The sequence below is a fragment of the Amphibalanus amphitrite genome, unplaced genomic scaffold (assembly GCF_019059575.1).
Source record: "Amphibalanus amphitrite isolate SeventyFive unplaced genomic scaffold, NRLGWU_Aamphi_draft 000211F_arrow, whole genome shotgun sequence".
In the NCBI taxonomy this organism is placed as follows: domain Eukaryota; kingdom Metazoa; phylum Arthropoda; class Thecostraca; order Balanomorpha; family Balanidae; genus Amphibalanus; species Amphibalanus amphitrite.
The window spans coordinates 368,303-381,306 of record NW_024881706.1 but is presented as its reverse complement, the minus strand read 5'-3'; the positions used below and the strand labels follow the sequence as shown (position 1 = coordinate 381,306).

Here is a 13,004-nt window from a genome sequence, read left to right as displayed (position 1 = left end):
CTCTGCCAGACGCCAGCCGGCATAGGCGCGTGAGCCGAGCCGGGGGGCAGCATGGGGGCAGCCTGCCCCCACAACTCTGGGGCCGTGGGGGCGCTGCTCCCACAAAGTTTCATAGGGCCAGGAACCGTTGGGGCAGCTTATCCTCCCTATATTAGCGATCATAGTGGCATTGCAAAAACTGCTGTGAACTGTAGAGCCGAGCAGTCCCACTGGCCCACTGTGGCGCCACCTATGTGAAGGACACCTGCCGCCCACCTGAGCCGGACTCAGCGGCGGCAGTCCAGTCACGTCAGCTCTGAGCTCTCAGGCATGCCTGACCCGGCCTGGCGCGGACCTGCCGACTGCCCCGACACCTAGCGACGGTACGGTGAACTGCGACCCAGATGGCGCTAGAGAACCACCTCCGCTGCGAGATGCGCATTGCGTATTGTCTCTGGCAGCGACGACATTACGACCGCCAGTGGCGGATCCAAGCGGGGGGGGGGGGGGGGGGGGCGGTCACATGGGTCATGGCCCCCCTTGAGGCCCGGGGGCCCAAAGACCTGCCAGGGGCACCACCGGCCTATCAGGGGTATCACAGTCCTGACAGGGGCACCACAGGACCGCCAGGGGCACCACAGGCCTAGCAGGGACACCACGGGCCTGGTGCCCCTGGGCCCTGGCAGGACTGTAACGCCCCTGACAAGCCTGAAGTGTCCCCGGCAGGCACGTGGTGCTCCTGACAGGCCTGAGGCGCCCCTCCAAGGCCGGTGGTGCCCCTGGCAGGCCTGTGGTGTCCATGGCAGGCCTGCGGTGCCCCTGGGCCCTGACAAGCCTGAGGTGCCCGGCCATGACAGGCTCGTGGTGCCTTGCTAGGCCTGTAGTGCCCCTGGCAGGCCTCTGGTGCCCCTGGCAGGCCTCTGGTGCCCCTGACAGGCTTGGGGTGCCCTTGGAAGGACTGTGGTGTCCCTGGGCCCTGACAAGCCTGAGGTGCCCCTGACAGGCCCGTGGTGCCCTTGTTAGGCCTTTGGTGCCCCTGGCAGGCCTCTGGTGCCCTTGCTAGGCCGCTGGTACCCCTGCGCCCGGAGAGGACTGGTGCCCCTGAAAAGCCTGAAGTGCCCCTCGGCAGGCCCGTGGTGCCCCTGACAGGCCCATGGTGCCCCTGCGAGGCCGGTGGTGCCCCTGGCAGACCTCTGGTGCCCCTGGCAGGTCTGTGGTGCCCCTGGCAGATCTGTGGCGCCCCTGGCAGACCTGTGTTGACTGGTGCCCCTGCTAGGTCGCTGGTGCCCCTCACAGACCTGTGGTGCCCCTGGGCCTTGACAAGCCTGAGATGTCTGGCTATGACAGGCTCGTGGTGCCCCTGATAGACCAGTGGTGCCCTTGCTAGGCCTGTAGTGCCCCTGGCAGGCCTCTGGTGCCCCTGCTACCCCTGCGCCCGGAGAGGACTATGGTGCCCCTGAAAAGCCTGAAGTGCCTCTCGACAGGCCCGTGGTGCCCCTGACAGGCCCAAGTTACCCCTGCGAGGTCGGTGGTGCTCCTGGCAGGCCTCTGGTGCCCCTGGCAGGTCTGTGGTGCCCCTGGCAGGCCTGTGTTGACTGGTGCCCCTGCTAGGCCGCTGGTGCCCCTCACAGGCCTGCGGTGCCCCTGGAAGGACTGTGGTGCCCCTACCCCTAGGGGTGCTCATGGGCCCAACAGGCCCGTTGTGCCCCTGACAGGCCTGTCGTGTATACTTGCTAGACCTGTGGTGCCCCTGCTTCCTGGCAGGCCTGTAGCGCCCCTCAAAGGCCGTAGGTGCCCCTGACAGGTTTGTGGTGTTCCTGGAAGGACTTTGGTGCCCCTGACAAGCCTGAAGTGTCAAGGACAGACCCTTTAGACGCTAGGGTCAAGTTCGTCGGACTGACAACGATTCGCTTACCTGATAACGTTCCTGGTAAGTACTCACTACTCAGCGTCCACAACATATATACACATAGCACATTCATATATACTTGCTTACAATTGGTAAATGTGGTTGTGGCTAAGAGTTAAGATACTGACTAAAAATAAAAAATAAAAAGAAAAAAAAACTGAAAATGGGGGCACCACCAAAATGAAGTGGACGAAATCCGTTGAGTTTTTAATTTTGGGTATAGGTAGGGGCACCACTTCGATTCATGACCCTCCCCTTGGAGTTTTCCTGGATCCGCCCCTGACGACCGCTCTGGATACAGGGCAGGAATAAGAGGCATCTATGTATACTTAGCCTTGCAGTACCCGACTTCAATGCAGCTAACCATTCTCAAGCAGGTAAAATAAACTTTTTGCTTACCGTCCTCAATAAGTTTGCTTTGGAAGGCACGGTAGCTTACATGCCTATTCCTACCGAAGTCACCGACCGCACCCGCCACCAAAATAAATACTATTCAGTTTCGATAAACGTTTTTGGGAGATCATCTTCCCTATATGAGATCTCTATGACCCTTCCGACGAACCGACATTCGCAACATCCGATAGCAATTTCCAAAACCCTCCAATGATCGTCCGCGATTTTCGAGAGAATCTCAGTTTCTTGCCTAGTGAACATAAGCAGTAAGCACGAATGAATTCAAGAGGCATGAGCCTCAAAAACACCCGGACGATTGAATTAACAATGGAGCCGTAAGTAAACCGGTCGGAATTACTGGAGACCAGTCCAAAATAGAAGTGTATTTGACATTTGTCTTTTGTGAACCGTGGGGCCCTACCTTTTATTTATAGTGTCCGGGGCAGACGACCGTGCAATCTATGACTGGAACGAGGCAGCAAGAGGAAAATACAACTGTAGTGGGTAGCGACCTGATTCCTCGAGTAGTAGGTACATACATGCCGGAGCATTTTCTGATACACGAAGGGGACATAGGAAGGACCGAAAACGGACTATCCTGGTCAAAGACAAGTAGTTGGTTCTCACTGTTCATTTTTATAATTTAAAAGCAATGAACTGAACACTGAACAAACCTACCTAATTCGTACGCAATTCTATGCCATGTTAAAATCTTCTACAAAAATAATGAGACTGAAAGTAACCTGCTCGACAGTTCCGTATGCTCAATCCGATTGGTGGCAAACAAAACTCTATACCTCCTACAATCCCTAGCGACAACATCGAATAAAGTGGACAGAAAACCGAAAAATGGTGCATTATGTAAGCCTCTAAAAAGGGTTTTAGATTGCGTCATTCCGGTTCCGCAACGACGGAATGGACTCACAAGGAGCAAACCACCATACGTCAGGGTTGTGATAAATGCAAACATCTCTGAACAGTTTAATTTGATCGCTATTTATAATGGAATCAGCATCAATACGAGCAAATAGAAAAGGTGCATTTCTATGCTACCTTGATGTAAAGCAAACGTCTAAAATGTTAGTTGTTTTCAAAATGTTAATTGTTTAAAAAAATGTTTTGTTTTCAATATTAAGTTTCCTCAGCGAAGCCCGTTTTGAAAACAATAAACATTTCAGACATCTATTTACCTGAGGAAAAGAATAAAGACGCTTCGGCAACACCTGGTAAAGCTAATGCTTTAATGCTAAGTCGGATAGTTATAATACTAACTATCAAATGTCTATTTTTTCGTATAGCAGGGTTGTGCTTGACTCATGAGTCGAGTCAGAAATTTGACTCAACTCTGACTCAAATGAGTCAGATTTGAGTCGAGTCGGATAAAATGTTGAGCTGTTGAGTTGAGTCAGAGTTGAGTCGGACAAAAATATTAAGGTGTTGAGTTGAGTCAGAGTTGAGTCAGTAAAATAACTTTTGACATTGAGTTGAGTCAAAAACATTTAGGAACATGAGTCAGCTGACTCAACTTTCTAGAAACAATATATAGTATAAGTTTATCATTCTCCCCCCGCTTAACAACTTGGGCCTGGCCCTGCTGCCGGATTTTTTTACCCCCCCCCCCGCTCAACAACTTTTTTATCTGAGTCAATTTTGAGTCAACGCACTTGTCTCAACAAAAAATTTGAGTCAAGTTTGAGTCAACTCATATTTTCATTGAGCCGCTTGAGTCATGAGTCGAGTCAAGGGAAAAAAATCAGCTCCTTGTTTGAGTCAGAGTTGAGTCAGGGCATTCTGAAGTTGAATGATGAGTCGAGTCGGCAAATTTTTTTGAGTCGAGCACAACCCTGTCGTATAGCATGTCTTCAGTTTAAAATATTTCCCAGTGTCCCCTTTGGCCGTCTGAGCCCAGCGCGGGCCTCTCGACACGGGGCTCAGGTGCTGCCTGTCGCGGGTCGCGCCGTACCGGTCCGGCCAAAATAATGGGCCGTGTCAGCTCAGCCATTATCGGAGCGCCTCTGACCTTCGGGGGACGGGCGGGACCTGCGGAACGATCCCTCTCGCATTGGCAATTAACGTCAGGACAGGTGAGAAAAAAAAACGATAGACGTTCCCCTCAATAGCCGTTGCCCTTACGATCGAGCGCTGATTCACACCGTGACGGTAGTCGAACGGTGAGCAGCATTTTAGTTCAAAACCCCATTGTTGTTTTTGCGTGTCGAACCATTTCTGACGCCCCAAATATGCGCATGTACCGGATGTAAAAATACGAATGTAAACAAAATGCTGCCTATTAAGCCGCCACCGTGTCAAGATTTATGTTTCGGTTGCAGTTAACGCTGAAGACACGCCAACTTAAGTTCAGTCACGACAGGCATTAGTGGCAACAACATAGCCCGGTCCTCAGACGGAAAAATCACGATGTAACCGTCAAGCATCAATTGAAGCGAATGTGAATGACTCGACTTCCATAAAGTCTGTACGGTAAAAAGTTATTTCCTGAAGCGAATATTTGTATAAGCCGTAACAATGGACACAAATATTTACATCGCAAGTTGTGGACAACATCGATTGTTTCACCTGACTTCCTGCGGCGCGAGCTAATTGCTTTATGTTCTCTTGTTTCTAAACACACGGACTGTTGTAGAAATCTTGACCACTAGTCCCGTTCCTCTGAACCGTAGAACAATAGCCGCTCGATTGGTGTCAAAGGACCGTTCCGGTAGCCCGGACTGTAGCGGTGTGCCGACGGGGCCGTCTGCCCCCAGTGCCCCGCGCTGTCCCCACCGCGCCGGTCGCCCTGCGGGGCGGGTCGGCGCGGCGGGACGCTCCCCGCTCGCGGCGATAATTGCACGCTTCCGGCGCGGCGGAGGCGGTTCGGTAGCGCGGTCCGGCGCGCGCGGAGATGCGGAGCAAGGGAGCAGGACAGCCCGCTCCCGTGTGTAGCATCTGGTCCTCAGGTGCGGCCGGCCGTGCCTCTATTTATACCGGCCAGATGTCCCTGTTTGGCCGATGCCGGCCGAGCCGCCAATTTGGAGCGCTGGTTAGTCGGCGGTCAACACGCCGCGCTCAATGGGAGCAGCGGCGGCGGAAGCGGCGCGCCGGTGACCAGCGCGGCGCGGCCCAGGTGTCGGAGATCGGACGGCGGCCCGCTGCTGGCCAGTCAATGGGGAGCGGCGAGGGCCGCGGCGGCTGCACAATGGGCCGGAATCCAGGCAGCTGCCGCGCCGGTACGGTCTCCGACTGCCGGCCCGGGGACAGGGCCGACAGGGTCGCCCCAATGGGACACACCGTCGGACTAGGCGCCCTGTCCCCAGGCCGTGAATCATCGCCAGCCCAGCGCACCCCCGCGTCTCAAACCGACACCGGGCAGATCCTCAATCGGAGCTGCTATGCGAGAGAAATGCTCCCGGTCTCCCATGAACGGGAACCGTTCAAGTAGGTATTTCTGGTTAAATTGGAAGCGAACCAGAAAGTCAGGAGCGCTGTCACTGACCTTTTATAATGGTCGTCGTTCCTATGTGGGAAGTGGACGTGTGTGTAAGGAATTGTAAAAATCCTTACAGCGGCTCCATGTAACTAAAATTTCATGTTTACCATCTTGATACACAATTGCATAGGAATTAGAATCGTGACTAGATAATCGCGCAAGCATGCTTCTCATCCACTATTTATTCAGCCATCTAAATTTATGCATCAGGAGAAGTTATGTATCGTTCGAATCATGGAAGCCTCTGGACTCACTGATTTTTACTATACTATCTCATTTAGCGATATTATCAAAGAATTTTAAATGGTTGCAAACAGCGCGAAGCAAACGGCAGGGGCTCCTTGAATTGCCTTTAGTCGCACTCGCAACCTATCCGAGGAATACAATAATATCTGCCTCTTTTTTATCTGAAGGTAAGTGCTTCTGTAGACCGAGGAAAAGCTGAAAATGCACGTAAATAGCAGACGTTCACTTCAACCTCGTCCGGTTAAAAATGTGAACATGAGGTTATTTGAATAATACGAATTACATGGTAGTGAAAGAGCACATTTACTTTCTAATATTATAGTGAGAACTAAGAAATGTATTATACGGATTTTATTCATAGTTTAAATGTGCTATATGTATAAAGTTATAGTTGCAGAATATGAAATAATAAATCAAAGCATACCCAATGTTTTAGATCATAGGCGGCGGAATGGGGGGGGGGGCAACCGGGGCACCGCGCCCCCCTTTATTTTGCCATTTTAACATTAGCGCTATGGGCGTTGCATGCAAAGAATGGGACCAAAAGTCGGCAGTGCCCCCCCCCCCCCCCCCTTAATTGAAAGTGTTCCGCCGCTACTGTTTTAGATCGAATTTACGTCATGTACTCATTCCAAGACGATGCATTCTTTCTTGCTTTTCTTAGCACTTCCCTTATTCACTCTAAGGATATAGTTAGCCCTAGTAAGTAGTACCTACTAGAGAAATGACACTCATATGGGACATGGATCAAAACAGACGACAAAGAAGAGCCGAGCCGCCGTCATTTAACACTCACACAAACAGACACAGGATCTCGAAACGCATCACGCAAGGCTTCACTTACACAACGCACGGGCGCACAAACACAAAACGAGCTCTTTTAATTCGCACGCTTATATCAAATTCAATCACAGAAAGCACCCCTTTCACACACACTACATAAGTGTCGATTTCAGAATGTCCCTCGCTGCTCACACGCTAAGTGCCGGTATCGCCGATGCTGCAAAACAAACGCTCGCAGCGCCGCTCCGGTGTAGCGGTGCCCCCGTGTGTGCGTGGTCCGTGTAATGGGTGGTAACTGCGGTCATCGGTCATGTCGGCACACCTGGAGCAGCTGGGGAGGGGACAGGGGGGGGGGACAGACACCCTTCCCGCCCCGCCGTCCGCCGCGCCGGCCGCGGCGGACCGGGCCGCGCTGCCAGAGACTGTACCGGGCCAGGGGACGGTGGGAGGAGCCCAACACTGGGGAGGAAGCCGGCGCGTCACGTGGGCGCCCGCAGAAGGCGGCGCGTTTTTGCAGGAGTCGGGCGCGTGCGGGGGTGACACCGGAATGAAACAGTAGTGCGTCGCCGCTGGGAACCGGAGCCGTCACACAGGAGACGGAACACGCGAGGTGAGGCGACGAGCCGGCACCGCTGCCTACGGCGGAGCGACGGGATCGTCCTCCGCGGCTGCACGGAGCCGGCTCTGGTCTATGGGGCAGGCTGTCAGTGCTGGTGTGTGTTCGGGTTGACCCGTGATATCGACGGGTGTTACTGTTTTGCGTGCTTTTTAGACGTTTACCTCCTCTTCGGTTACGCTTCTGCTCGTGAATTGGGGGGTTCGGAAGGGAAACATGATCGAAGCTAGTGATGTCAATTACGGAAAATCGGAATACCGATACCAAACCAAATACCAACCAAAACCACGGGAAAATACCGAAACCAAACCAACTTGGGAAACTGAGGGAAATACCAACTTTTTTACCGATTTATTAGCCTCTTATACATTAGTGAGGAGGGCTTATGATACCAACAAAATACCAAACACATTACGATTGAACTACCAAATACCAAGTTGGTATCGGTTTGGTATCAGTAGGTATACCAAAAAGTTGGTATCCGATTAACATCTCTAATCGAAGCGTATAATGGCTCACGAATTATTTGGGGGACACGAGGTCTCATTTATTTATAAATAGATAAGTTATAAGCGACTACCAAAATTTTGTGCACCCTCTCATGTGAGTTGTGTGTAATGATGCAAATGTTAAAATGTAGCCGGCCTCCTGGCTTGTAATGACTGTCACTGCATTGCATGCGACCCATCTTACTTCATGCCCGATGAAACGTCTTGTTTAATTTATGGCGAAAAACGCAATAATTTATAGTTAACGTGCATGCTTTTGAACGAATAGGAGGAACCATCTGATTTCCGGTGATCAAAACTGGCCGTCCACCCGTGAGAAGGTAGACAGCTGACAGCAAAATTATATTTTATCGCTTGCTAGACAAGGTGGTTTGCAAGTTAAACCATTTATAAAATATAAGACATGCACCATACGAAAGAACAAAAATTGATATGCGAAATTTGAAAAAGTTGCAAAATCGACATTTCTCAGTTTTCTTGGCTATTGTTATTATTATTGATGCGTTGGATTAATAAAAAAACAGGTATTTTGGTTCGCTACCGTAGTGTTGACATTCGACAGTGTTCAGAGGTGGGAGGAGCTGGACCGAAATCAAAAGTGTTCCCATTGCACCGACAGCCAGACATTTCCTGTCGGTCTTCAGGGTCACCTTGCCAATCCCTGGAATCCATGCCGATCTTTATCAAATGCAGTTACTCATCTCCATTGGCTATACCAAAAGCCTTAATCCCCATTTTTGTTATTTGGAGTGCCGGGACTTTTTCGCCGTTGCATGCCATTCGCCCTCGGCGGTACGAAAGCCTGTCCCGGCGGCGTCTCCCGACTGACTGGCGGTGATTCGCTGCTCACGAGCGCCTTTGTCACGGTCTGGCGGCGGCGCGGCGGCTGAGCAGACCGCCTTCCTGTGGTGCCGTCGTGACAGCGGGACGATTACACCACCCCTGACTGTGCACAGGACCGATCGAAACACAGTCGGCCAGAGGGCACCGGTGCTGTCCGACTGTTCGAGACACAGACTGCTGCAATCCGTTATGTTGTTTTGATATTTTGATTTGACTGTTCACAAATATTATTTTAGAGCTATATGTACTCAAAGCAGGGATTACATTAATTATCAGCGGAACATGAAACAATGATTTGCACAAAAAGTAACTGGCAAATATCACAAAAACATCGAAGAAAATACGTAATGGATTCAATCATTCAATCAATGACGACGAACACATTACATGAATCATGAATGCATTTGAAAAATGATTAAACAAACATCTCTTGGCGGTTTGACGACTTCACATTTTGTCTGACGATAATTGAGTGGCCCATGACGGCGCACAATACTGTCCCGTCCCGTTCAACGTTTAGGTACTAATCGGTAGACATTGCACGCCTTAATCAAGACCGTATGAAACTATGGGGAAAACTTGTTGAGGTGAAAAAATTATTGAATGTCCCGTATGCCACTATCTATGATTATATGTATTGTTTTCGAAAGCTCGACTGAGCCGGCCTTTTAAGCCTTTTTTTTGTAAATGAGATAATTGTGAGTCGGTCCTACTATGTATTTATTACGATTTTCGCCGGTAGCCGGCAGTTGTTTGGACAGTATCTGTCAGTCAGCTCAGGTGGTGGCCGATAAACCTAGAGTATATAGACGGTAAACTCCGCCCCATATATCAACAGCAGCGCTGTCCCCGGTCGAAATAAAGTGTAGAGAAGCCGGTGAGTGAAACACATCAACATGATGTGGATAAATTACCTAATTCCAGTTAATTTGCGACCAGTTGGCGCTAACACCTTGCTATTATGGAGTATCTCATCCCCTTGGAGTTATACCGAATCTCCGGGCCAACCCCATCTAGAGCAAACAACGCTAAAGGCGGGATGATAATGCGCTATTATGTGTTGATAATAACTAACTAATGATGCAATAAATTTCACCAAATATGACGTATCAGAGAGTGTTGCGATTCTAATCGACGGTTGAGTATATACCTAATGATTATGCATATTACGACCGAGGCCATCTGGGCGGTACGGGTGTAGAGCAGGCGCCCAGAGCAGCTACTGCTTTTGATTGTAACTTGCGAACGATACCAAACATTGCGACTGGGGAAGAAACCCAGAACGGGCTGGGTTGCTGAACTAACTGTGAGTGATTACTGCTGAGCGACCGCAAGAAATAAAATATTTATACCCATTATCTAGTTAGCGGTTACTGACCACGCAACAGGAAATTTAGACGTTTATCGAATCTCTTACGCTTCAATTTCATAAATACCAAAAAATGATTTGACGACATCAAAATCTGATTTCTCTTCTATCGTCTCAGAAAGCCAAGCTTTGATAAAACGGCGAGGTGACACCTTTTCGGTACTCACCATATGCTGTCTCTTGTGTTCGACAGATGGCTGACAGTGAGCAGCATCCGCAGGATCAGCAGGATCAGCAGACGGAGCGGGCCGACCCCATCGGGGCCGAGTCTCCCGCGCCTGCCGCACAGCCCGAGCACACAACACAGGTCAGTCATATACCTGAGCACACAACACAGGTCAGTCACATACCCGAGAACACAACACAGGTCAGTCAAATACCGGAGCACACAACGCGGGTCAGTCATATACCCGAGCACACAACACAGGTCAGTGATATACCCGAGCACACAACGCAGGTCAGTCATATACCCGAGCACACAACACAGGTCAGTGATATACCCGAGCACACAACGCAGGTCAGTCATATACCGGAGCACACAACGCAGGTCAGTGATATACCCGAGCACACAACGCGGGTCAGTCATATACTGTAGCACACAACGCAAGTCAGCTATATATCTACGCAACACACAATGCAGGTCAGTCATATACGCGGTCAGACATTTATCTGACTCACAACGCAGGCCAATAGCGGTGCCTCAGCCGAACACACAGTGCCCCTTGCCTTTGAAAAGGAAGAACGGACGACTCATGGCAGTCATGAGCTAAAACATGGCACAGGTTAGAAGTACACCTCGGCCCAAAGACCAGTACCGTCATCGGTGCTGAAAAAGAGCAGTTCAGCTAGTTTCTCAATAGAAAAACACTACTCTAACGAAATGCTGTTGAACGTGTGAACAACATTCGTTTGACCGAGCCCGTAACACAAATCACAAGTCGGCGGTGCCGACCAAACATGGGATGAGCCGGTGATAACAGACTACAAACTAGGTGGTGCAGTGATGCCTATGATCAACACATGTCGATTTAACGCCCTACCGCACGGAGGCCGAATTCAATCGATCCGGCTGGAATAAGACTGAGAAGTCCGTTCCGTTCTTATTCTAAAGAAGGTACAACACCCAAATTCTTTGCAATGCCCTACAACCACTCGTTTTGTACTTAGTGTACCAATGCACCGTTTCATAAATTTAAAAACAGCGCTGATGATTTTTCAGCGGTGGGAGAAATACGGTCACACAACTGAATGAATGCTCCATGTTTGATTGTCACACTTCTGTCATTAATTTAGTGCACATTTTAAAGGGACCCTCCCACCTTCAAAAAAGTTTATGAATTGGCATGAAAATGATGTCGCTCGGTTCAGAAAGAGCGAAAACGAATATTTCCCAATTTTCATCGAAAAATATTCACCGGTTTTCAAGATATTAGACTTTTACTTTTGTTTACTTTTTGGGATCTCCGCTATTTCTAGCGACTTTATTTTAGAAGTGCGGCGTTTGCGGCAGATGTTGCGCGCAAATAGCTTATACCTCCGCGTGCTACAAAACGTTTTAGTCAAACATTTAAAAATCGTTAGATATCTGCGCTGACGTCACACATTCAGAGGGGTATTCCTCAGCATTAGCCCCTCTGAATCAAAATGCTGCAATTTTGAAATTCAATATTTCTGAGTTAAGGCATTTCTCGATGTTGTGAGTGTCGAAACCGGTAATTGTGAGCCAGGGACCCCATTTTGGCTATCTCAACTCAAATCTAATGTTAAGGTGGGAGGGTCCCTTTAATATAGGTTCCTCAAACTCTCTCCTGATCTCCTATAACTATCTAAATGAACACTTGTTGATTCGTGTTTATGCCATGCCGCAGAACGCACCGATACCCATGTTGCTCGCAGATAAACCGAGGGCTTATGTGGTCACAACCAGCGCCTTAGTGGAAAGCCTTTGCAAATATCAGTCGAGACAAATTCTGAATAACTTCATTTTTAGCGGTGTGCAAGTTTACTGATTCTATGAATAAAGGCGCACCAATAATCCACAGTGTGGTCAAATATATCTTTCCAAATTAAAAATTTTGTTCTCACAATACTCACCGGGACAGATGCCCTCATGATATGCGTGGTAAGCAGAAAACCACCGCTAAAAAGCGATCGCTCATCGAACTTTATATTGTCTTTCGTCTCGTGTTGATGTGCTTGGCCGTCTGCGACAGACGTGTGACGGTGGATGATGGATTTGTGACGGTACCCCGATTTGTGACAGACCATTGTGACGGTGCGTCTGGGATAAACTCGTGATGGTGCGCCGTTGCACTGCTGTTGCACTGGTGCGGTCCGCGATATTTTGCCAGGTCCCAGTGTCATCTGTCGGGGCATCTCGTCAGGCCTCGGCCTCGTCTGCCGGGCTATCTCGCCGCACCCGGTCTCATCTCCCTGGCAGCAACACCTGCTGGCGCTCCAAACATGCCCCCACCGCCGGCAGATGGGCGCCCTTTATCGCCGCGTGCGCGCCCACAATCGGGTGGCACAGGCTCCCACGGCCGGGCGCCGGCGCGTCTCCGCCCCGGGGCGCGGGAAGTGAGGGGGCGGCACGTGCCCGGGCAGCTGGCGTCTGATCAGCTTTCAGCGTGCCGGATCCGCCCGCACAGGGGGACGGCCGGGAGCGGACGGGGGCTGAGCTCCCCGCTCCCCCGGGGGCCGACACCGACAGGCGGCGGCCGGCGCCGGCTGACGACCGGACGCGCAGGGACGCCGTATTTGCGGTCCGCAGCCGAGGGGAGCCCGGCGCCGCCGTCAAAGGGCTCTAAAGCTCTTGGCACCGGTGCGGCAGAACGGTAATGCGCGTTGGGACAATATTTGTTTTTGGTCGG

The 13,004-nt window shown here is 50.6% G+C and overlaps 1 protein-coding gene across 2 annotated transcripts in view; it reads left to right on the top strand.

Annotated features, from left to right (window-relative positions):
- Positions 1–13,004, top strand: part of LOC122385215 (neurotactin-like) — a 100,976-nt gene that overhangs the window by 78,346 nt on the left and 9,626 nt on the right. Inside the window, exons 1-2 of one of the 2 annotated variants that reach the window (XM_043373337.1) lie at positions 6,921–7,407; positions 10,328–10,441. In XM_043373337.1, the coding sequence (XP_043229272.1) occupies positions 10,328–10,441 (114 nt within the window). In that variant the 5' untranslated portion in view covers positions 6,921–7,407. Of the gene's footprint in view, positions 1–6,920; positions 7,408–10,327; positions 10,442–13,004 lie in introns of those variants that run through there. The other variant, XM_043373336.1, reaches the window with a different exon arrangement.